Genomic DNA, 25,346 nt, shown 5'->3' with positions numbered 1-25,346 from the left:
ATATCGAGTCATTTATTGGTATATTGATCGATTTATCATTCGAGTTCGAATGCTTCAGCTACTTTTCTGAGGCTCAGGTTGACTGCGCCGTGTTGTTTGCTATTCATACAGCAGGCGTGGACAAATGCACGCCATGAGACAAAGAAAACCCACCCGCGATGTAGATACTTATCGCGTCCAACGCCAAACGGTTAAAACCAAATGCTAAGGCCAAGACCCAATCAAGTCAAGCACGCTCCTATTTCCTCCAACTGGCTGTTACTGCGGTTCAAATAGTAACATCATCCGCTATGAAAGCAAGGTATAAAGCAATTTCATGCTATAGTTTCGCAAAATCATGTCCGAGAAATCTGATGATCGTAACGTCATGTCACAAAGGCCGACCCCAACCTAGCGGGGGTTGTCGTTGTTGCTCTTTTCCATGCAGGGTTCCGCTACCACAGCTGCACGAATGACAATCCCTTTCTAAGAGACTTGTCAATCCATGAACCGTCGTCCCTAGCCCCAGGAGCAGGAGACTGTGCGCGAACCCACAGTCCCTGTGCACTGAAGTCGCGGGGAGTCTCGCTGGCGCCCGGGAGAAAGGCGGACGAGGACGAGCCAGGGTAGAGGGGCATCGGGGGGCGGGCCTTTTGAAGGCGACCACGCTGAGAAGTGCCAGATGCAATATGCTGCTTATCGAATTCGCTGAGTGTGGGCGTCAATTCGAGGAAGCGAGAAGTAGATGGCTTCCAAAGCTCATCTGAAGCGATAACAGGCTCGCCAATGTCAGCGCCAGGCTTGGACCAGAGCTGATAGTTGTCGGAGTCGGGTGCGCAAGGATCCTCGGTGTCCAGCTCTAGGGCCTTTCCAGATCCAAGTCTAATGGCCTCGTCCAAGGCAGCGAGCCACTCAGCGGGTGTAGCGGCGGGTCGGGACATCTCTGACTTGATGGAGGAAGCCCTGGTGAGTGCGGGCACGTCAGAAACGACGGACTCGCTATCAGTGAAAGACACAACCGAGGCAGTTCTCGGTCGGACTGTGGAGACAGCAAGCCAATTGATCTCGGTAACATCCTGGCTAGATGAGCGCACAGACCAGAGGCTATCTGTGTTGAGCTTCGGCAGAGACTGCTGCGAGATGCGCTGCTTGGGTCGGGTCTCGAGCGCTGCGGGGCTCTCGGACGTAGTACGGAAGTTGTTTCGGCGGTGATTCAGGCTGAATAGGCCCTCCAAAACCAACGAATCAATCTCCCGCTGCAACTGAACGGCGGCGGCATTGGCCTTGGAATCCCAGAGAGGGGCCATGTTCCAGAGGTGGGTAAATCCAAAATCGGGGAAGGCCTCTAGAGCTCTTCGTGGTGAGCGTTCCATGCCCTGAGCAGCAGGCGCCAATTTCGTTGTGCGGTAGTCGGTGCGCCGGTGGCTGAGGTTAAACAGGCCGGTCGGCTCTTCATCATCAACTGAAGTAGTAGCGGGAAGAGGCTCCCACAAGCCAAAATTGACCGCCGAGGCCTCGCTAGGTGTAGAGGGTTCGGAGCCGGTGACCGAAGGTGCGGAGCTTGATCCGCTCCAGAGACCATCCTCGGAAACGATCTCGGAAATAACGGGCATGGCAGGAGTCCACAAGGAGGTGCTATCTATAGGTAGAGACTCGGCCTCTCTAGGCTTTACTCGGGCAGCATCGTCTTCGACAACGAGATAGGTTGCCCAGGTTTCAGCATCAGGCTGGGGAAGACCGTATGAGATCTTGGTGTTGACTGGCGATTGAGTCCACATGCCTGGCAGCGGTTGTGTGGTTCCCCAAAGTCCGAAGTTGTTGACAGGTGCCTTCTTGACAGGTGCGGTCCAGAGCGAGTTGCTTTTGATGGAAGGCATGTCGGCCTTTGCAGAGAGGAGGCGTGCAGCCTCACCAGTGGGAATATAAGAGTTCCAGGTAGAGTCGTCGGGTTGAGGGAGTCCTTTGTTGGGACGTGAGACAGGGATGCTAGGAGTCCACAGAGCCATGGAAATGTTCGGATAGTTTGTAATTGTTTGCTGAAGGGAAGACTGAGCGGGAATTGATGGAGGATACAACAAGTTAATAACCAAGATTTGTCGCCGGTGTGTCGGGGATTCGGATTTGTAAATGACGAGCGGACTTAGCGGCTGCGGAGTCGGAGAGTCACAATCAAGCTCAAGGTCGGCCGGCTTAGAAATGGAATCCTCTAAGAAACGGAACAGAAGCGTTGCCTGCTGTTGCTGGTGAGGATGCCCTGCGCCTGGGGCGCCACGGGACTTAGACTCCCTGTCAGTGCAGGGGTCTAAGATGGATTTGGACGTCGCATGAGTGCCATTGTCGTCGGTGATTGGTGCGCCAGCCCAATCTTGTTCATTTCGACCCACGTCCATCAATAAGCAGCGAGCCATCAGCGGCACAGGCATGCTTATTGATGCAACTCGACCCCCAAATTGCGGCTGCTGGCGGACCCTGATTCGATTTTTCTCAGAGACGTGCTCCCGGAGATCCATATCCGTCATCGTCATCGCCATGGTGGTTGTTGAGGTGGGGGGAGCACCAACTGCTGTACCGGCTTTTGCGCTGTAATCTCCAGCCTGTGGGCTTTCGCTCTCGCTGTCGGCGTCTCCATCTTCGTCATACTCTACCTGGGTCTGTGTACGGAGACTTGTCCGATCATTGGTTTTGTCATCTCTGCCGCTGTCGTGCATCTGCATCTGCACATCCTTGGCATAAGCATCCTCGGAAGTCTCGCAATGTTTCAAAAGCTCCGGATCTGTGCCTCGTCTACAGAGAAAAATAATCAGCCTCATTTCTCACAATACCCAGGCCAGCCCAGATCATTGTGGCCAATTTTTACTTACTCATCAATTGACCGAGGTTTTAGTTCGTCCTCGTGAGAAGTTGATATTTTTTCAGGCGGGGCTCCGTGGAAATACGTGTCCGTTGGCTGGGGTACAGGCTGGGCCAGTTCGAAACAGTCCTCATCGTCGCTATCGTACGTTTCGCTCGAATCGTAGTACTCCCCGTCATCCTGCTCGTAGTCCTCCATGTCAAACACCGAGCCGCTATGCTGCATCTGCGTCTGCATACCCCCATCCACCACAGGTTGATAAGCCATGCCAGGCATGAACATCGGTGTTATTGTCGCACAGTCTGACCGATCACCCCATGGGAATTGGAAGATCCCAAGTGTCCCGCGCCTATCAGGGAGTGGTTTTGGACTCTCCAGGATATCTGGCAGCATAGTGACACGTTTGATGCGACGCGGGGGGTTGCGGGGAGGTTTTGACTGCTGGACCTTAACTTCCACCACTTGGGTTACAACTTGAGATGCTGGCTGCCAAAGTCCGTGACTGGATACCTCAGTCTTTGATTCTGGTTTCTCCCAAAGTCTTGAGCTCTCAATCATGAGAGATCTCATGTCCTTCCTCACCGGTCCTCGAATTGACCTCCCTGGGATTTCCACTGGCGCGATTTCCCCCAGTGGCCTGGGAGCAGGGGTCCAGAGTGATGGTGCAGTGCTAGTGCTGGTAACCGCTTGCACGGAAGCTATGGGGCGCCACAGCACCATGGCCGTCTTGGCAGGACTGACCTGGGCATGGCCAATGAAATCCTCGTGATCTTCGGCGTATTCGCTCTCTTCATCGGTATCAGGAGGGGTAGGAGTTGCTAATGAGTTCGTAAACCTGGGGTATGTCGAGCTAGCCGCCAATTTTGTCCTCGACTTCAAGTCGGCCTGAGGGAAAAGCGCAAGAATGTCGTAGTCTGCATCCAGCTGACCTCGCTGCTGGGCAAGCTTTGACAGGCGTGCACTTCCATACCCATATCGCGAATCTCGGCTAGGAGATGTTCCCACAGTTGATAGCGAATCACGAACGTGCATGGTATGGCGAATGGTTTGCCATTGGTGTTCCTGTTCGTTCAGCTCCAGTTCCAGATTTGTCAACAGTGCAAGTCTATCGTTTTCCGCTATCTGATAAGATGAGCCTGGAGAACCAAAATCTTATCCACTGTTAGCGATTGCGCAATAGCAAATTCAGGTGAACTTACGGGTCCTGTCTGGCAAAATTCCCACATCTTCTTCAGAAAGGTCGGATTCCACGGGCGATGGCTCCGCGTAGAAACTGTCGGTCCGGCGGAAAACCAGCGGTGCTGGCGGAAGACTCCGACGAGGCTTTGTCGTGTATCCCCTGTCTGAGAAAGTTGCTGGACGGGTTTCCCCCACTTGTGATGGCCAGAAATGTTGTTTTGCGGTGAGGTGAGAGTCCTCGGCTCGTCGCAATTCCGATTCAGAGCCGACATTAGCTGCGGCAGATGGCTTGCGCACAGTCAAGGGTAAGGGCTCCCGAGAACTCTCGTCGCTCGATGCTGATAGAGTCTCCGCAACTCGGAGTCCGCTCTGTTGTTGATGTTTTGCCATAACGGTCACCGTCAGGGCCCTCTGCACGTGGACCTGCATCGCAGGCGACCTGATATCCGCGTCAAGAGCAAAATCTTCATCTCTCACCGTGGAAGGCGTGAGTGCGCTCAGGTCTTCAACTGGCAGAATAGGCGAGGATCGTCGACCGTATCCCTTTCCATGCGGGCCACGCCAAGATAAGCTTGTCGCAGATACTGGCTCATTATCAAGTTGAGCAGTCGTAGGCTGAGGACTCTTGGGAAATTGAATCGACGTCTCACCTAAAATAAGGCTTGCTGGCGTCTTGTTGGGAGCGGTCAGGGTATTTGACTTGTCGATCTGTGGCTTGGCTTCGTTGCGGTTCGGCTTGAACTCGATATCAGCTGGTAAGATCGGTAGCTCAACCATAGATCGTGATCGTCGCCTCGTGATACGGTCGCTTTCAGTTGGTGTTGGGATGTTGGCGTGTAGAACATTGGCAAATTCATTTAAACGAGATAAATCGTAATTGATTTCTGCTGGTGTGTCGTGCGGCTGTTTGAATCTCACAGAACCACACGACAACGATCGCTTGTGATGCTGGAGGTTTGGAGACCCCTCTGCTGGGAAGAGGGCGCGATCGATGTTCGACTTTCTTGGTATCGGGCGAGGACGATGAACCACCGACAGTGTTTTTGCAGAGTCTTCTCTCTTGGCCAGAATTTCGTTCGCGTTGCTTCTGGGAATAGCGGCCAAAGGTGCTGATTTCGGGGGCTGGTTCCGCATTGGCTGGTAAGGGCGCGGTACTCTTGCGTCTACAGGCAAAGAGAAGTTCACGATGGCTTCCCCTCCAGCTTTGGTGGGAGTGCGTGCTTGCAACGTGGTGGGAGCCGTCCGAGGAAAGATTGAAAGAGCTGGCGATGGCAACTGTCGAGGAGACTGTCGAGGGGATCGTCGTCGGATTTCATCTGTCCCCGGTGACAAGAAAGCTGAAGTAGTGGCGGAGGCTGTATTCTCTGAAGACAAAGAGCTGTGTTGAGACTCGGCTAGTTTGACGGTGTCGGCCCAGTCCTCTTGACTGGAAGCTGAGGTCCTAGAATCAGAGCTGGATCCGGAGCTAGATGTGCTCAAATTTGCCTGGTGCAATGTCTGTCGAGAGCTTTCGGGTTTCGTCGAGCCTGTTAAAGCCTGAGTTCTTGGTAGAGGGAAAAGTTGGCCTAGCACGGGAACACCACCCATTCCAATGTTGGCTTGCCCAGCAGCTGGCATCGTGATCAAAGGTAGCTCTCGTTTGGGTTCTGCAGGAACTGGCCAAGGTTTCGATACTCCCGTGAAATCAGCTGCAGACGTTCTCGCTATCTCGTCATAACTCCTTGAGCGACGGATATCCGCACTGGTCATCTGTCGTGTGTTGAAGTCTCGCGAGGCATCGAAATCGTTGACGTCCGCTGGTTGTATGTGCTTTAAGTTGTCGGAAAATAGTCGATCTTGGAACAAAGTGAGTATGCCTACCTAGTCAGCTTAATTCATGAACAGATACTTGAGAGCAAACCTACCGATTAGTATCAGCAGGCCTATCGAAGGAACAGTTGTTCGAACAACAATGGACATGGGCTGAATGCTCAGCATCAAAGGAGCACTAGTCTAATAATAGTCAGTTATGATTGTGCTCATCTATCGGTCGTCTATACTTACTCCTGTCCATGTTATCAAACCCAGCACGACGAGAGCAGCCGCTCGGGACTGACGAGGACTGATGGCTCCTCTTTGGGTGTCCGAATAGACACCCCGAGAGATAACTCGGATTAAGAGGAAAGCCACGAAGGCAGTGTCGACAACAGACACAGTAATCCCAACCGGCAGAATGGATGTTTGAGTCAAACAGATAGTGTTCAGCTGTGGGCGCTGAATCCCTACGAAGACTCCTCCAAGAATAAGTCGTAAGACAATAAATCCTTGCATGACACCTATCTCAGTGAGAGACGCAAGACTGTGGGTGCTGAAGATCCATAATAGACTCTGTTGTATGGACACTCGTGCGAACTGATCGAATGTCGATGCAAAGGTAACCATGATCTGACAGCCTGGCATAGAGTTGATATTAAGTAAGAAGGCGAAGAAATCGATTTGAGCCCACAGGGCTGAAGAAATAAGGAACGCGATGAGGGCCAGCCTCGGAGCATCTCGAATGATTTTGGAAGAACGATTATTTAGAAGAAGAAAGGCACCGGCTATACCAGCATGGGCGACCAGGCCACTGTTCTCTGGTTATTTGATCAGTTCGTACGGCGGTGGTAGGGGATGACTTACAAAGTAAAGGCCGCAACCAGGGCCTGACGGTGATTGTTCGTCATGAAAGCGACATTAGTATTAGAACGAGTGTAACGAAGAGTAGCTGAGGCTAGGAAAGTGAAAGGAAACGAATGAGATGATCTTGGATCAACCAAGACGCATACTACTGCACGTAGTTCAGCGGTATGTGCGATTAGAAGAGAATAATGGCGAAAAAGGGAAAGGAGAGGTGGAACGAAATGCGATGCAACGATGGGAAAGGAAAGTCACCAGAGCCGTCAACAGATGGGGACAATACTTTGAAGGCAGAGTTGCACTTGCAACACTGGGTATATCATGCTGGGTTTCAGCCGAAGGTCTTGGGTCAAACTGGCTCTGTTCGAGCTCACTCGCGTAGTCGCTTGTTTGTGGCGCACAATCAGACATGATTGGGTAGAATAGAGATATCACGGTGTTTCGTCAAGGCCCAATGTAGCATCTTCCGTTATGAAACTGGAGTTGTCGGAGATGGCGGCTGTTAGGGCAACACTGAGACGAGGCTCCAGACTGGACTCGGCGCTTGACACAAGCCGGTCCACTGTTGAACTATAACAGGCATATACGATAGCATACTGATGCTATCCATAGCATAGCATAGTTAGGTATGAATAAGAGAGGCTAGGAGGGAGCCTGGTGGACTATAACCGCGAGATTTGAGTTAATCCATGGGTCAGACTTATTCGGAAACGGCTTCCAAGTTGGGGACGACACCGGTTTGTTGAAACATGGCGAAGGAGTTTGTTTGACAGTGACTTTGACTTTGGCCGGGAGATGGACGCATCAAATAAAACACTTCTTTAACTAATGTCATGGCTAACAAAAGTAAGAAAAGAGAAGAGAAATAACGCTCATCCTCTCGCGTTCAAATGAATTAACATGACATCCCATTACCCGTTCGGACAGTGACCGAGACATGATATGGCGGGGCAAAGGGAGGCCTGCTGTTGGTTGACCAAGTCGCCGCCCAAGGCATGGCACAGCTTGCAGGGTGACAGACACCCTGGACTATGGCGCATTCTTGTGTAGAAGGAAGAGGGAAGAGACGAGAATGAGGCTATTGCCGGTGATACCTTATAGTTGTAGTGTAGTAGTGATTATGGAAAGCGAAAGAGTTGGAGACGGAGAAATAAATGGGCATCAATACTTGTCTATATTCTCTTCCTCAGTGGAGTCTCACTCTTTTTCAACCCGAACACGCCCGAATGACGACAAGGAAGAGAGAGGGGCCTTGGGCCTTTCTTTCCCGAACTGGACTAAAACACGGGCACTTGGATGCAGCCCGTTGCTACCCTACGAACTTCCCCGGATTTCTTGTAATAACCTTACCCAGCTGCTAACAACCTAAAGTCTGTGTGGTCAACTCGATACCAATTGTCCAGCGTTTGGTAACCAGATGTCGACTTGGGAAGATGGGTACAAGTCTTCTTACTGTTGCATGTGTTTATTGTAAGATTTATTATCACCAGATCGATTCAAGAACGGCCATCAATCAGGCCGTTAAAGCACAACTGATCTGCAGTAATTGGTCACCCAACCATTGCCAGCCACCAGTCCCAAGTGTTGAATAGGTTTTGGGTTATAGAACAACGTTGAGTGCAAATTTACATAACAGTGAAATTGGACAATATACATGTTAATGCCATGATGCCAATCAACCATCACTAAACCTTCAAAACCTCTGGGGTCCAAGCGCTTTCATGCTGGGATAGATGACAAGTTACCTAAGGTACCTTAGCTAACAATATTGATGTATAGGGTAGGCATAGCGTAATGAATAAATTACAGACTGAACCTTGACTGTTCCTTGGCTGAATGTCAGGTCGAGTGTGTGACAAAAGCTGCATTATAATACCCAGAAAGAGACAAGCCAGCCCGTCTCCGTTGTCCTTCCTATACCGTCCACGGCCACGGCCGGTCCTCCCGGTCGCCTGTAAAGAGTCACAACCGGGCCGGTAGATCAGCCTTGGTCTGATATCGGCAACTTCAGCCTCAAACTCTACAGATCAGTTAGTCATTCATCCCGCAGCCGCCAAATATTACTCCATCTGTTTAGAATTCTCATGACACATCCTATCAAAACCTATGCATAGCCAAGACTGATTCCAAATAAAAAGCTAGTCATCAGCTGTCAAACTGGGGACTTGTAAGACCCCCCCATACGCGAATGCAGCTACCGGCGGCATGCGGCACGCGGCATAGAATTACTACATTCAGGTTCATAATCTGTGACTCGCCAATTGAATTCTACGCAATGGTCAGATGCCACTGTTAGCCGCACCACCATAACCCCCTGCTAGCCAGATATGGCTGGATATCTTGAAAGTATACTGTCATGGCAGTGACATCGAAAGGCGCGCAACTGCTCTACATTAGCTGGTATTTTTCTCACAAAGTACAATCCAAATTGCTCGGACAAATGTACCGAATAATTAATTGACATGATACCCTATCTCGGCTCCGATACGACGACTCACATCTGTTTGGTTGTGGGATCTGGAATGATGTATGAGTAACACGATATCGAAGTATAAGAGGCAGAGAAACCACCACAATACAGGCATCACTAATTACAACCAAACTCACTACTATCTTCCACAGCATCGACATTAACACCAATCACAATGGGTCGGTTCGATCTCGAATATCCCAAAGAGGCCATCAACACCGTCAAACGTGAAAACGATCGCGGTGTTTATGCCCTAAAGACAATTCACCACATCATCAACACTTGCCAGATCCTTCATGTCTCTTTCAACACACCCACCCAATCATTCCCCGTCATCCTCCCAATGATCGGCCAGATGGGCTCATTTGACCGTCCCAGCGCAGACATTGGTGACCCTCTGGACCTCTATCTCCACGGATATGTGTCAAGCCGCATCATGAACTTGGGCCGCAGCGCCAGTGACGAGAAGGGCATGCCCGTTTGTGTGGCTGCATCCCATGTTGATGGGCTGGTTTTGGCTTTGTCTACCTTCCACCATAGCTACAACTATCGCTCTGCGGTACTCTTCGGTCATGCGGTCCTCGTAGAGGACGAGGAGGAGAGGATGTATGCCATGGAGCTCATCACCAATAGTGTGGTGCCGGATCGTTGGCGACACACCCGTCTCCCGCCGACCAAAGCTGAGCTCCAATCCACGGGTATACTCAAGGTCAAGATCGCATCGGGAAGTGCCAAAATCAACACCGGTGGTCCCAGTGACGACAAAAAAGACATGGAGGACGAGTCGATCAGGGATCAAGTCTGGACAGGCGTCTTGCCTATTCACGCAACCATGGGTGAACCAGTGCCTGGCCCTTACAATAGGGTTGGCGTGCCAGACCACATTGCTGAATTCTTCAAGGACTTCAATGAGGACAATCAGCACTATGCGTTGAATGCCGCAAGGGACCCCAAAAAGTAGGCTGATATAGTGGTCAATGCAAATGTCTATTATATGATACATCCAACAACATGTTATACCTCAACAGGCATCCAAGTAGAAATATACACAATGATACGAAATATGTGCAATCAGAACATATCCAACATAGCTATGTGTCTACCATTGCTCCCAGATCATTCCAGGTAGCACAGATCGCATGATCTTCCAGTGTCCAGCAGCGCTGTCCTGATGCCACTTGGTAACCTTGCTTGTTTCGTTCTTGTTGAGGACATCAGTAGCCTCATCTTCAAGGAAGACCTGCTCCTTGATCTCATACTTGGGCAGTAGCAAAGCCTGACGGACTTGGCTTCGGAGAAAGTCCTTTTGCTTGGGATTGCGGAAGGTGACCTCTCCGGGCGTCTTGCGGCAGAAGATGACCATGTTGGTGAAGTCGCTTCCCCACTTCTCAACGTTGGCCTCGTCTCGTGGACTCTCACGGAAGATACGGCAGGAGGGGAAAACCTTCTTGATGGTGCGGTAGATGAGCTGAGGTGTAGGAAGACCAAAGTCACCAGCATAGTTCTAAGGGTAAAGTTAGTACATGGCTCAAGCTGATATTCACTTTACTTACAATAGCAATGACTCCATCATCCTTCAGCAAGTCTCCCAATCCTTGGAGGAACTCGAGGGTGAAGAGGCCAACAGGCTCTGCACCGCCAGTGAACACATCGTGAACAATGTAGTCATAGGTCTTGGATTGCTTCACCAAGTCAGCCGTATAAGAGACAGCATCGGCAACAGCAGCAGGTTTGTTCTCCCGAAGATCAAAATATTTTTGAGCGAACTCATAAACTACTGGATCGATCTCAACCACGGTAGTGTCAATGCCATGAGAAACAAAGGCAGAAGGGGTAGTCCCAATACCAAGGCCACTGTGCAATGTTAGAGAGTTATGGTGAAGGACAAGAACGAGCACTTACATGACAAGGGCGCTAGCTTCGCTGTCAGGCAGGGTAGCCTCCCGCTCAACAAGGCGGACAGCTTCGAGCATGACGAAAACACCGTAAATCGGCTCGGACACTCTTCGACCATTGAGCTGAACCCACTGACCTCCAAGAAGACTATGATCACAGCGCATTACACGATAACCTCTCTCCAGACTCTCGATGACTGACACATAGCCAGTCAACGACTCGCGGCGCTCCAACAGTGTCCAATTCTGGGCTGTCAAGGTGCTGTTAAGAGCATCGGTGGCCATGGGTGTCATGACGTGGGTGTTCAAGACCGCTGTGTGCAACAGCCCAGGAATAGCCAAGACGAGATACTTAGATGGTGCCATGATAGCATAGACAACCCCCAAGACAAGTTCAATACCAACACGGGTAAAGACAAAGGTGCTTCCAATAGCACCCTGGAGCTTCTCCATGGACTGGTTCTCAGCCAGTCTAAACAGACCCCAAGAGACAATGCCAGGCGCCGCATCTGCAACGAATTTAGGCAGTGCGCTCAGGTCAGCATCCTCAAGAACATCGGCCACGGAGGCTGCCGAAACGATGGCCAGGGGGAACAAGGTGAAACCCTCGATGATGAGAGGACCCCACCAAGAGCCAAGACGGTCAGTGAAGGTCCCGAGAAGAAACTGGATAGCCGGGATATTAAGGGCGATGACTGGGAGAAGCTGAGAAGTCGACATAGGAAGAACCATGCGGAGCATCAGATTGCCGGCCCAACCAATAAAGCAAGCCGCCTTGAGCGCAGTTGTATGCGTGACAGCAGAAGGGATGGACCCAAAGATAGGGGACAGGTTGAGCTGCGACGCGCTCGACGCGACACCCAACAAGCCAAGGAGCAAAAGAGTCTGCAAGTAAACAAGCGCTTGACCCATGAACCGCTTCGCAAAAGTATCTTCCTGGGCCTTGGTCGCAAGTTCCTTGAGTTCCTTTTCAAACCGTTCCGGCGTGAAGCCCTCAGGCGCGCCAGTCGCCTTGCCGTCCTTTTTGGGAGCCATTATGAGATACGATGGCAATTGATAGACAAGAATGTACAAGAAATGCAAATCAAGATATGAATCAAGAAGGAAAATAGACAAGAACGGTCTGACCCGGCGGTTCAAATGGCCTGCACTTGAAGCTCGTTGACAGTTGGTTCGTTGGTTACAGATGAAATCAAGCTCAATTAAAATAAGGTTGACGTGGCGGGAAACCATTTTCTGTATTTGGATTCTTTGTGGCTGGTGCAGTGGCTCAATTTAAGTGTGGGGCAACGTTTACTCGTGTGGATGCTTCAACAACAGTATAGCTACAATTCTTCTTATACACATAATTAACTTCAGTCTATTTAATTTACAGTTATATCTATACACTCGTACTCAACGCCTTGTCTACAATCTCACATCATGGTGGTATCTATCCAAACATTCAACATCTTGCATGCACAATGCGACATGAACAACTCAGATAGAGGCTGTCACGGCTACAATTACCTTGCGAAGCATATTTGTATGGTTGTTATAGTCTCCGACATGAGATGAGATGAGATGAGGCGAGGCGAGGCGATATAACACCCTCTAAAGCCAAAGCATGAGATTCAACGTAACTCAACTACTAGTGCTGCCATTCCTCGTATTATGCGTAATTCATAAAAGTCCAATCCAATCTAAATGATCATGCACACCTTGCTTTATGCAACTTTGGGTTCTCAATGCTCGTATCCCCAGTATAATGCGCCCTCATGCTATTCCGTCATGGCCCGAGCCCCTCCAGAGGGACCCCGAACCCCAAGGTATCATTCATCAAACCAAGCCCAAATGATCAGAAAGAAAAATAACCATGATAAGGCCCATAAGGATGACAATATACCCATGCCAGCTCCTCAGCCCCTACCAAATCGCAATGCAGCAACGACAGAAACGCCTGAATGATGCAAGCCGTGGCAGTATGTTCCATAACAACACCTCTGATCGTTCCTCGATCGAGGTAGTTGTCTGAATCTTGGAACCCCCCTCTTTTAAGTGTATCTTGTTCCCGCATCCCCCCCAATCCCTACATCCGTGTAGGATAGTCTTCCATGTCGTCGTCACTGCTGTCTATCTCCTCCTCTTCTTCCTCGTCATCCGTCCGTGGACTATACATGGCACTCATTTCTGGCGCACTTGGCCTGCTGCCCAAGCTGTCAAGAATACCACCACTGAAAATGGGTGGCGCGGAAACCGAAAGATCTGCATGACTTCCATTCCTACTCATGGAGGGTTTTTCGGGAAGCTGCTTGAGCAACCCTGTGGAAATATCCAACATTGTCATTGCAAACTCAGTCAAACCCTTGCCTTCCCCTGGTTTGGAGCTAACTGACAGAGTCCATCTATACTCTCCCAAACGTCTTCGATACCAATCCGCTTCCTCGCGCCCAGGTGATGTTGCCCAAAGGAGAGATCCAAATGTACCAATCAATGCAAAGTTAGTCTTGGAAGCGAAGTACCAAAACGAGCGCAAATGGTTGGGTCCAAGTCTGTTGACAAAGTCCATGGCAGAGATGAGGCGTGCTTTGGCGGCACTGCGACAGATGTGCTGCACGTACGAGTCGACAGAGCTAGACGGAGAAGCCAGGGATCGGATAATTCGTCGATGGAGCGTAATTTCGGCCGCAAAGTATGCCAGATGGAGATATCCAATACTCGACAACCTGCTTGATGAAGGGTTAAGGGAGGAGTATGAAGAGTCGAGGCGAATTAATTGTGGTAGACCTCCATACCACTCTTTCAATTTGAGCTGAATGGGTTTCGCAAGCGACAGAACGAGCTGCGTTCCTTGTTTACCTGCATTTGCAACCGTGTTCATGGCTTGGAGAGTATAGAACGTGTCCAGAATTTCAGAGAGTATTTCCGAAAGTTGTACTACTCGTGTAAACAACACCCTTCCCTTCTCAATATCGAGTTTCTCCTCCGGGTCGTTCTCGTCCCATTCGACGTCAGGGAAATCATTTGCTGTTAGAGGCTGAACACCCCAGTTAGTAGCAAAAATGTGTGATGGCCGCCCGTGAACGAGGGCACCCCATTTGTCCTGCATGTAAAGTGCCCAAGCCAATCGTTTTCTCAGGCCCTTCTCCCACGGTGGTATTTTCCAACCAGTACAATCCAGGTGCAACCCCAATTCATGACCGAGTGCGACAAGTTGGGCGGTAGGGGCCCACTGGTCACCCTCGGGCCTCTGGGAAAGAAGTAGACCGGCTTGAATAGTCGAAAGCTTGGGTCGAAAAGTGGCTTCATCAAGAGTTGTACGGACGATGCTCTCAAGCTCTCTAACATTGGGTCGTGGCAAGCCAGCTAGTTCCTCACTCTGATCCCACCAATTGATTGCAAGGATGTATACAGCTGCTAGTAATGGTGGTGAGAATTCTCGGTAAGATCTTTCATACTTTTCCATGAAGACATGTTTTTGGATGATAGGAAATCCTGGGTGCACGACTCGAAAGTATATGTCGATGAGACGTCTGCCATGGGGAGCCACGATGGATTCGACATGATCGGCGTCTTGCGTCACATGTTCGTGTCCTGGGGTGCTGGAGTCAGGAAGCATCAAGAAAGTATCGTGTTCGCTGACTTTGCGAAGAGTGCCTCTTGATAGTAGACTTTCGTCATGGGGATCAAAGGAGGAGAGGTTGATGAGTGAAGGTTCAAAATCTGTCGTAGGGCCAATGTACTGGCTGTAGCGGTCATCCTGGAGGCCGAGCGTACGTTTAAGCATGGTCGGGCCGCCAACATTGGCCATCTCCTCCAGGAACGAGCTGCTAGCGGCGGTGCTGGAAAGGCTGGAGTTATGGTTTCGTCGCCTAGATGCGAGACCCGGTGAACTGTACGAGGCCAATCATATGTCAGACAAAGGCATGCAAGGAGGAACACGAGTAAGGTGAAAGGTTATCAGAGAAAGGGAAAGAGTGTAGAAGGAAACGATAGACGCATGGGAAAGGCACGGGGACCGGTGGAGCATTCAAGCCAGGATGAGTGTGGAGGGCTAGGCGGCATGAATATGGAGAAGAATATGGATATGGAGAATGAGATGGAGATATCGGAATTGATCTGACCTTCTTTTCCCGATAATATCATCACTAGCCTCGCCGTGAAGCTTCCTTTTGCGGGACTGAGGGCTGGATGAAAGGGAACATTCGGAGCCCGCAGCTTGGCACTGGATGCAGCAGTCGTCGTCGTCGTTAAGGATGCAGTTGACGCGAGAGTACCGACATGATAGACAGGGTGGGATGGAGGAGGCGTTGAAGGATGAACCCTCAACAGGTGCAGAGCTGGCGACTCCGTGACCCATCTCGAGCCTATGGAAGCTGTCCTGGCGATAAGCAGATGGTTCTGGCCGAGGAGGTTTAGGAGCAATGGCGATAGGCGCCGTCCTCTGGACCGGGGCTGAAGACTGGGGAGACATGGTGGGAGAAGTTACGGATAGATCCAGAACAATGTATGGAACCTCGATACCGCCGCAAGTCTGTCCGCCTGCCTGCCTGCCTGCCTGCCTGCCTGCTATCAGCAGAGCAAAACACCAACAAACAGAGGGTGTGTTGCTGTCAGGGCACAACCTAGGGCTTGAATTGTGCTACACCAGAATACCTTACAGGCGCCCGTTGCCCTGCAATAAACGGGCGCAAGAAGGTTGAGCCTCAGTGGCTCTTTGAGTTGTCAGCCTCCCGTCTCGGGGGTACAATGCAGCCCGGTCAATGCCAGTGCAGCAAGATTTCCGATATGGGTGGTGGTGACGATAGAGAGATACTGTAGGTAGTTTTTTTTGGGATGCGATAAAGCCCCACGGGGTCGACAGTGACGCAATGCGGCTAGAGCTACGACCACTGAGAAGCGAGATGATAGGTAACGATAGCTAATAGAACCACGTTATCCAAATCGAGTTGATTGAGTTGATTAGAGTCACACACACGACACGAGTCAATGGTTGGTGTGAGATAAGAATCTGGGGAAACGGAAGGACGGGATGTGATGGGAGGCGAGGTGATGCAAGGAAGAATGAGAAGAAGGAGAAGGGAAGAAGATAAGAAAATGCCCGAGCGAGCGAGCAAACAAAGTGTGTAAGTGGTTGGCGAAGGAAGACGGGAACCAGCGCGAGCGAGGGCAAAGAGTGGGATCCAAGATGCTGGGATCCAATGTCAGGGACTTGCTGGGATGATTGGGGATGGCGGGCGCAGATGGGCGCCGATGGAGTCGAGTCGGTCGACGGCGTAGAAGTGACAGCGACAGAAACAGAAACAGACCAGGGGTGTTTTTTCTCTCTTTCGGTTGGTTTAGTTATCTGATAAGGCTTCTGCAAGCGGGGAGAGGGTATTGACTAAGAGAACGATAATCAGGTTGAGAAATACCGTACTCGGTCCTTATTGTTGAGTCAATTCTCCTCTCTTTTCCCTCCTCTCGCCCTTGACTTGACTTGCCTGGCCTTGCTTTTAGGCAGACTTGCCATGCGGTCCTCTCCTCGTCTCCCCTCTCTGCAACCAAGATTGGATGTATATAAGGGATGTACCTAGGTTGCAGATGCGATAGCCCGGAGATTGCACGGCGATGATGTGGTGCGACACAACAAGCGAAAGCCTGGACGGACAGGACAGAGAGCACTTTCAAGTGTGCAGTGCTGTGCTGTTCAGATCGTGGGCGATGGCGATAACAGGTCGGCACCAAAGAAGCAATGCAAATTGAATGACAAGTTGCTTGCCTTGGTACGCCCGTTGTGAGCTGTCAGCTGTGCTCTGGCTGGCTGATTTGGTGCTCACACAACCAAAATGTCTTGACTCTTGCAGGCGGGGGATCAAAGCCTGGGGAACCGGGGAGTAGAGTAGACTGTGTTTGGCTGGAATGCAGATGCAGATGCAGGGCCAGGGTAGCGTCCTGAATCTCAACGAAGTTACCCTCTGCTGTGACCTGATTCGATCCAGTACCGGCTTCTCTTCTTGGAGAAGAAATGATCCGGAGAAGCTGTGTGTAACAACCAACTGATACTGATAACAACAATGATAAGGATGTGCAGAGGCCAGTGGACCATGGACCGTGGGTAGAGGGTAGATTCTAACCTGGACTGGCGGCTTTGCCCTTGTCCTTTTTTTCTCTCAGGTAAATGCGAGATAAGCTAACAGACCTATCAGATTCGACGTCATCAATAAAAAACGACCGACTGGGCCAAAATCGGCTACCTAGTCGCCCGACAGTGGCGCGATGGCCGGTTTCGCAGCCGTGAATAACTTATTTATATCAGAGTATAATCAAGAGGTGCGATAGCCGTCCGTTGCCCGAACCGTATCTTTTGTGGCTGGGCAGTACCCGAAAGTGAATGAGGAGAGAAAGAGAAGAATGGGAAAAAAGACAGAGAGGAGCAGAAAAATAGCAGAGTTGCTGCTACTGTACTAAAATGATCATGGAGGAGGGTTTTGGAGAAGGGACATAAAAGTGCAAAAAGACAGGCATGTGAGAAAAGACAAAGACGAAAAGAGAAAGAATACATCCGGCTTGATGGTATTCCCCGCAACGCCAAAAGTACCTGACCAGGACTACTCCCGTCAAAGGGTCCCGTTCTCCAGATCCAATCCCCAAGTTTCCCTCCGTCAACTTCGGGATAAGCCTTGTCAATTGGTGTCTAAGAGGCGTCCCCCCAAATTCGAAGCCCCCGGAGCATGTGCCGAATCAGGAATCTCGAACTTGGGGAACATGGCCCAGGAAGGGAGGTACTGAACTTCAGTATGGATACGGATATTTCGTATCTCGACCTCAACCAAATGACCAAAGGGTATGCATCACCTGGGGGCATTCGTGTCTTTGCTTGTACAGTTGGGCTGTCATACCCTCAACTTGAGTGGCTCTTTGCTTGTCCTTGCACGCAAATATACTAGGGGCGTAGTAATCAATGACTCAACAGACTGAAACATCAAACCTTAAGCTCTCTCATGAAGAGATCTCCACCTGCTGCAAATCATATCCCCCAATATTAAGTCGCTTCCAATTTCCGACATGTCAAAGAGAGACACACGGACGGTACGGAGTACTCGGCGGGAACACAGCCTTGCCTGAATCATGGCCAATGCTGAGCCGTTACATGGCCCTAGTCATGTAGACGAAGACCAATGTGAGCAATGGGGGATTTTCTCGGCAGCGGCGTCGTTGCCAAATGCCCAGACAAAGACCAGCTCACTTTTTTCCTCGGCCGAGGAAAGAAATGGGCCATATCATGAACAACCCTGGGGTCCAGAGTTTATGTCCGGGTCTGGTGTCGCTGTGTACTGTACATCCGAGCGAGTGAGGATGAAGGCAGTGAGAGTTGAATGGATGAGCGAGCTTATCTCTGAAATGCAGAGGAGATAGAAATACATAATGGCAAAAGATAAGTTAAATCAAGAAAAGAGGAACCCCCCAGCCTTCAGAGACATTTTTCTGCATAACCACAGATGCCAGCTTTGAACACCATCTCGAGAGGAAACCTTGAGCTTGAAAGGTACAGTGTACACAAAACCACCGTGTAAATACAGTCAGATGTCAAGTATTCCATACCAGCTGACCAAGGGCGTCCCTCTGAGCCCATTACCAAATGGAAAGCCATCTATGAGCTTGTCTTGCCTCATTCTGCATGGTCCGGCAGTTGTTTTAACGTAATGGCTCGTCCGGGGTTGATTTACCGCCGCAGTCAAACAAGACGTTGTCATGTACCCTCTCACTGCGTATGTATGTTAGCGGCTAAAATAACCTTTTGTCTCATTGGCAAAATTCCCGAGGTTCCTTGCTGTTGGATTCGCTCGTCGTGATATGCCTCATCAGCTCCCAAAACACCGCAAATCTCCCCTATCTGCTCACTTTTGGCACCACCGGCTCTATATCAGACCCGGTGCCGCCGCCGGCTACTGGGACGAATCCGAATTACCCCGATGCTCGGTTCACAGCATGTAAACTCGGTGAAGCGTTTGCCAAAATTAACCTGTCATCGTTATCTCCAGCTGCCAAGTGATGATCTTCTCGTCCCTCTTTGATGGCAACGGTTCCTGGAACAAGAAAGCATTAGTCATGTAATCCGCATTTTCATTCTGCCAAACCTTTACACAGATTTCGGAGTCGTTGACATGGGCCCCGCACGCGATAGTTTCTTCCTAGATCTATCTGCTCAGAGTTCATAGTTGTCAACATAACTTCAGATCCCTTGGAACAAATACGCTTTCTATGATTGGTCCATAGAAAGCCCTCCCATCACGATCCGAAAATGTCCCTTGTCCTGTCCCTGATCTTGGCTCAACAGAGAATCGACCCCTGTGCCGTGGGGGCTACAGGGGAACGTTGCCGGTCCCGGCTCATCGCTACGCACGGGCCAATTTATCGAGATCCATCAAACACTGCTTCTAGGGCGAGCGATATCTTGAGCAAGAGCGTCATTGTTGGGTCCGGAGCTTCTGTCATGGTAGTTGTGGCTTTGTTGATGTGGTGAGATGCAAGACCAGCTACACTATGTGACCCGCTATACCGACCGATAACGGTTCCAACCTCTCCGTCCAGTCCGAAGCTCTGCTTCGACTTACAACCTCTGTTGATGTCATGTCGGAGGTGTTGAGTCAAAGCTCAGCGTTAAATTGCCCTTAACGTTTTGCCACGTGAGTGTGGAGACGATTAGCGACAACGTTGTGGCCTCGTGAGTGTAACTCTTTATGGCTTTCAGTCTCGTGTCCAAACCATGACCCTCTCTTCGTAGTTTTCAGTTGGTTCATCTGAGCCACGAGCTGGGAGCAGCATATTTAGCTCTTCTCGGATCTGGAAGCCATGTTTTTGGTAAAACGAGACCGCATTCATGGTAGCCTCGAGAATAACTGGTGCATTCTCCTTGGAGGCCTCAGCCTGCACTCGACGAAGCAAAGTCGACGCAGCCCCTCGGCCATTGAACTTGGGATCTGTGCATAGATATGTCACATCTAGGAAATGTTAGTGCCGAGTGACACATGGCCAAGATAGCTTCGACCAAATTTCAACAACATAGGTATATAGCGGTCAAGGTTAGGTCGTCGATATCCGGGCCTCCACTCAGCAGCAAATAACTCACGGTAGTAAGTCTTGTCACCCAGGACCTTGTCTCTCTTACTCTTAGTAAGATCCGCGTAGGGGCCAAGGTATTGACGGCGGCAGAAGTCTGGGAACTCATCATCATCGGCTTCCTCTTCTTCTTCCATTTCTCGCGACCGCTGTTGCCGCTGAACGTTCCACTTAGCGAAACTCGCTATTTTCCCGGTCTTTGGGTCGCGTGCAACGAGGACACCCTTGTCGCCGCTTTGGACATGATCCATAGTATCTCTAAAAAGCCAGCCTCGGAAAAATTCCTTGCTCTTAGGGTTGGGAAATTGTGCGTGCATCAACAGGTTGATGTCCATGGCGGCAAAGAAGGTGTCGGTGACACCAGGGGCCTCTCTCTCAGAAGGAACTAAAATATCGAATGCCATCTTTGTTACGTGATGTGCCGTGAAGGTTGCTTAAAGAAAGCGGAAGTGAAGAATAGAAAGTGGAAAGTTATGAAGTCGGAATTGGCCAACCAGAAACCTCACGATATCGATATCGCGTTTGTGGCTAGGCCTGGGGCACGTGACAGTCTGAGTAAGTTTCTTAATCTTGGTATCCCAGAGCTCTTGAATCTATAGTTTTAGTTCTTCGAAGCCTACTGCACAGTATCTCTTGTATTCTGAGTGTTGGGTTTCTATCGCTATCGCTTGAATTCAGGGGTGACACAATACTCGAGCCTGACCAGTTCTGTTCAAGGCACTACCCACTCGATATCCTTGATAGTATCATCATGGTTAAGTTACTGCTATCAAGGCCCTGTTCACGTATTTTGGGGCATAAAATAGTGTAAATGTGCCCCAAGTTGACTTGTAGACTCGTGTTGTAGACAGTTCTCCTACTAACAGCTTGGCCTATATGCACTATCTACCCATAGAACGAAAACAAAAAAGGGCAACGTCTTTGTACTATAATTTGAAATCTAACCTTTCTTGAGATTCGGGGCGTCCCAACTCTTCTTATGTCTTTCAAAACTGTTTCTCAATGTTTGGGGCTGCACCTCATCGGTCGGTACGACGGCGTGTTGAAATAACTGCTACGCAAAGTCGTCTATTTCGGTAGAACCAGTGCTTTATAATGGTTTATACGTTCCTTTCTAGCTTTAATGGTATTGACTAAAGTCTAACGCGGTACCCCGTTGATCTAAATACAGAGGCGGCACACAGCTTAGAGCCAGGGGTGACAGCTCGTTCACACAGCTCGGGAATATCTTTCCAGTCCTTGCCTGTCCATTTTCGTCTCCGTGACAACTGTTTTCCTTTGCGCTCTTATTTCAAGTAAACTGAACGGCTATTCATTGCTGTATAGAAATAGCCGAACTTGCCATCGCTAGAAGCCGATACTATCACGTACAAAGCAAAAGTTTCCTGTAACGGTCTCGAAACATATAAAGCAAATCTTGGAAGGTTATCAAAACATGGAAATCTCCTGAACTGTTCCTTATACCTCGTGAGCTAGGAAGAAAACCAATCATAAACTTGTGACGGGCAGGTCTCGGCCAGATACCGGCCAGATACACAATGTTATAGGCATATAGTTGCTTCGGGCGGAAGTTGATTGAGACTATTGAATCGTTGTTGATTCACAATACTGGCATCCTATGAAAATAAAACTTACTGGTCTCTATAAAACTTTGATTGCATGTGCCATAGTAGTATTGCCAGTCCAGCAAGCTTTCCGCCATGCACTTGAAGGACATGAATTTCCTAAATCATGTTACTTTGACTTAACCAAAGTGAAAATAACACTACGAGATCTTGGGTGAGGGAATCAGTCAACCAGAACACAGGGGTCCAGTCCGGGCAACAATCTCGACGTTTGGGGGATCGACGCACAAGATGATTGGACAACTATGCCATGACCTGAGCTAGGGGGCCTCGAATGACTTCATGTTGAAGGAGTAGTCAAGTAGCCAATTGACTATATTTCGAATCTCTCACATCAGAAGTGAGAAGACATGAGCTTTTGGTTCGTATAGGCCCAGCTCGAGTTATATCCCTGAAGTTCGGCCTTCACGTAGCAACGACAACAAGTGGCATATCTTATTGCAAATTCTCTTACCACTTTGCATGGTGTTCTAGATCCTATTTTATCCAGAGTTGGTACGGATTGTCATTCAGTAATGCAGTCTAGACAGAGTTACCTTGCGTGAAGCACTTCAGACCTTCTAGTGCACCAGTTGCGGCGTCTTTTTAACAGACATCTTGATATCACATCACACATACGGAACGAGTACCGGATGTACTAGACAAAAGGGGCCGCTACATGGCAACTATAGACCTAGTCTGGCGAAAAAATACAATCATGACTCCCCGAGTCTGCCAGGGATTAAAATTACTTAAAAGAATTTGTGCGGTTTGCTAGTGGTCCCTTATGATGAGCCGCGGTCGAGCATGCTAGCCCGCCGACGGCAGATATGATAAAATGAAACGCCGATGATGGCCGGGTATTTAGACAGGAGGGTTGAAAGAAGGAAGCTTGTTGGCACAAGCGGCGACAGCCTTGAGGGCCTTGGCGTTGGTGAGGGCAACAGCCTTGGCGGGCTGGGTGCGAGGAGTACCGTAGACGGGGAGGTCATCCTCGGCGGCAGGAGGAGTGTAGGCAACATCGTCGAGGCTGAGCTTCAAGCTGGGGACGGTGCTGATGTCAATCTTGGAGCCGTCGAGCTTGACAATCTCAACCTGGAGGCCGCTAGTGACGGCATCGGCAACCTTGGTAGGAGAGCAGGCAGCAAGAAGCTGAGGGGCATCGGCAGCCTGGTCAGCGGAGAAGGAACCGTGGATGATACCTTCAGCAGGCTGTCGCATAACGACGAGACCACCAACGAGCTTTCCGGAGACGTAGACGTTGACCTGAGCAGGTCGCTCAACCTCGGTGACATCGAGCTGGACGTTGGCAAAGTAACGGGTGGTGTTGGCACCAGCACGCTCCTCAATCAGGCCACGCTCCTCAACATCACGACGGCGGGAAGAACCGCTGCCATAGAGACGGTTGATGGTGGTTCGGGCGGAGCTAGAGAGCTGGCTAGCAGACATGTGCCAGTACTCGAGTCCAGCGTAGGTGTAACCGAAACCCTTGATGCTCTTAACACTGTCAGAGGTGTGGAAGTTACCCCTGGATTTGTAGAAGGGGTTGAGAGGAGAGCTGGGAGTGATGCGGGTGCCTTGGGGAGTAGAGTAACGGGCACCACCAGAGTAAGAACCGGTGAAAGTAGACTGGCTAGGGTGCATAGCCTGCCAGTAAGCCCAGAGACGGTCGACGTTGGCGTGGTGCAGCCAGAAGATGGGGTCAAAGCCAGAGAACTCGGTGGCGAGGAACTGGCCGGCGCAAGAAGCATCCCAGTGAATGGCGTTGTGAATCTGCTCGAGAGAAGCACCGTTGGCACCGGTGGAAGCGAACTGGTTGAAGGTGGTAGGTCGGGTCATGACATCGTAGACCCATTGCTTGTAAGGTCGCTGGCGGAGGAGCTTGTTGGCACTTGAAGGGAAGCTATCGGGAGCGGGGCAGTGGTAGATGCGAACGCGGTGCTCGTCGTCCCATGATCCGTACTTGTTGTTGAGGGCGTCCTTGGGGAAGTTGTAAGTGTAAAGAGGGTTCTTCATGTTGATGGTCTTGAGGCCGCTGCCGTTGGGAACCTTGACGGCGACATTCTGCTGGGTGAGGATAGCGGGAATGCCATCGAGGGCCCAATCCCAGTATGCAGCACGCAGGTTGTTGGCCGCATCAACGTACTGCTTGCGGTACTTGGAGGGGTAGAGGTTGGCAAGGCGCTTGGCATGCTCGACGAGGATCTGCTCGTAGAGCAGAACGTAGGGACGGTGCCATGTCAGGAAGATGCTCTCACCGTGAGGGCAGTATCCGGGCCAGCCATTGCCGCTTCGACCACCACCACCGTTCCACTGAATGAAGGGCTTTCCGTGAATACCGCCAACCTGGAAGTAGGACTTCCAGTCAGTCTCCTTGGCATCGTACATGGAGCGGACGGCTCGCATATAAAGGTCCCTAGTGTTGAGATTAGCATTGGTCGTGTTAGCAACCACACGGCAGGCTTACCAGGCGGGGCCGCCAGCTTTCTGCATGTCATTGATGTTCTTTCGAGCAGGAACAGCAGCTCCACCAGTGACGGGGACACCAGTAACGAAGATGTTTTGCTGCTGAGCCTCGACGGGGTTGACACCGCCGATGACCGCGAGAGCGGCGACTAGGAACTTGCCCAGCATGATGATTGTCCTGAAAAATAAAACGAATGTATTCGAACAGAAGTCGTGCGTCAATGTACGACTTTGCTTGCTCAAGAAAAAGGACAAGATCGGAGAGGGAAGTGGTTAAGAGTGTGGGAAAGCGTCCGAGATATAGTCAACCCTGAGAGCCATGGCCACGGCAACAAGACGGGGGGGTGTGAAAGAGAGGGCTGATGGCTATATGGCTATGGCAATGGCTCTGGGAATAGGTCATGATCCCTTCTCCGCATCCGAACCTCCGTCCCAGCTGTCAATCATCGTCAAAGGGGTTCGTAACGCCCCTCATAGTGGTCCTAGATGACAAGGGGGAGGGGGTGCAAAGGTAGGGCAAAGATCGATATTCCATGGGATGTGTCCACTGAGGCACTGACGAGGAGTTGAGAGTTGCAAGGAGAGGAGCACTGAGCAGTGAGCGATGAATGAGCTAGGAAGGTGTGGGTGAAATTGGGATATGACCCATGCACATGGACAAGCCAGGGTCATGGTCACGTATCCAATGTTGTTCATCTCTCATCTTTTCTGTGCTTAGTAGCTTGTTCGCTCGTAACGCCACATTGGATGGATCAACGTCTGTGTCCCTGGCGATTCCCTAGACCTGTCAAATTGCCTACGCGTCAATTATCCAGACATTAGTCGAGACATTATCAAGGAGAAAAAAAAGGCAATCCTTCGGTAGGATCCAGTGCTGATGGTAAGAAACTTTGTCCGTCCTATGGCACGTCGTATTCGATGGTTGTGAAGAGACCGACCAGTAGACAACAGGGGGGACAAGATCCCAGGCCAGGCCAGCCCAGGCGAGCGGTACAATTGACCACAGCCCTGCTTCTGGGCTCTTCCAGCGGTTGGGGAAGCTGGAGGTTGGAGTTGCTTGTGCCTGGTGAGTGGGCCAGGCTAAGGCAAAGGTGGTAGTGGGCCTGTCGCTCAGCGGCACGACACGACACGACACGATACCCAGAGGACAAAGGGATTGTTGTGGT

General features: G+C 50.5%; 6 protein-coding genes across 6 annotated transcripts; 1 reads left to right on the top strand and 5 right to left on the bottom strand.

Annotated features, from left to right (window-relative positions):
* Nucleotides 1–434: 434 nt before the first annotated feature.
* On the bottom strand, nt 435–6,711 carry FTJAE_4457 (uncharacterized protein; the record flags this gene model as incomplete). The annotated part of the gene is made up of 6 exons (XM_037350863.1): nt 435–2,763; nt 2,841–3,981; nt 4,030–5,844; nt 5,914–6,001; nt 6,053–6,614; nt 6,668–6,711. 6 exons carry the CDS (start codon nt 6,709–6,711, stop codon nt 435–437), a joined length of 5,979 nt encoding a protein of 1,992 aa, XP_037208422.1.
* Nucleotides 6,712–9,309: 2,598 nt separating this feature from the next.
* FTJAE_4456 (flavin-nucleotide-binding protein) lies at nt 9,310–10,095 on the top strand (the record flags this gene model as incomplete). The annotated part of the gene is made up of 1 exon (XM_037350862.1): nt 9,310–10,095. One exon carries the CDS (start codon nt 9,310–9,312, stop codon nt 10,093–10,095), a length of 786 nt encoding a protein of 261 aa, XP_037208421.1.
* A 138-nt stretch (nt 10,096–10,233) lies between these two features.
* On the bottom strand, nt 10,234–12,064 carry FTJAE_4455 (spermine spermidine synthase family; the record flags this gene model as incomplete). The annotated part of the gene is made up of 3 exons (XM_037350861.1): nt 10,234–10,638; nt 10,688–10,988; nt 11,037–12,064. The coding sequence occupies 3 exons, from the start codon at nt 12,062–12,064 to the stop codon at nt 10,234–10,236; spliced, it is 1,734 nt and encodes a 577-aa protein (XP_037208420.1).
* Nucleotides 12,065–13,097: 1,033 nt separating this feature from the next.
* On the bottom strand, nt 13,098–15,482 carry FTJAE_4454 (DAL81-transcriptional activator; the record flags this gene model as incomplete). The annotated part of the gene is made up of 2 exons (XM_037350860.1): nt 13,098–14,901; nt 15,133–15,482. 2 exons carry the CDS (start codon nt 15,480–15,482, stop codon nt 13,098–13,100), a joined length of 2,154 nt encoding a protein of 717 aa, XP_037208419.1.
* Nucleotides 15,483–19,738: 4,256 nt separating this feature from the next.
* On the bottom strand, nt 19,739–20,514 carry FTJAE_4453 (gnat family protein acetyltransferase; the record flags this gene model as incomplete). Its single annotated transcript, XM_037350859.1, has 2 exons — nt 19,739–19,992; nt 20,121–20,514. 2 exons carry the CDS (start codon nt 20,512–20,514, stop codon nt 19,739–19,741), a joined length of 648 nt encoding a protein of 215 aa, XP_037208418.1.
* A 2,064-nt stretch (nt 20,515–22,578) lies between these two features.
* Nucleotides 22,579–24,348, bottom strand: FTJAE_4452 (tyrosinase precursor; the record flags this gene model as incomplete). Its single annotated transcript, XM_037350858.1, has 2 exons — nt 22,579–24,130; nt 24,182–24,348. The coding sequence occupies 2 exons, from the start codon at nt 24,346–24,348 to the stop codon at nt 22,579–22,581; spliced, it is 1,719 nt and encodes a 572-aa protein (XP_037208417.1).
* Nucleotides 24,349–25,346: the final 998 nt, after the last annotated feature.

This window comes from Fusarium tjaetaba (genome assembly GCF_013396195.1).
Source record: "Fusarium tjaetaba strain NRRL 66243 chromosome Unknown NRRL66243_c0000086, whole genome shotgun sequence".
NCBI lineage: Eukaryota > Fungi > Ascomycota > Sordariomycetes > Hypocreales > Nectriaceae > Fusarium > Fusarium tjaetaba.
This window is presented reverse-complemented; position numbering and strand designations above follow the sequence as displayed.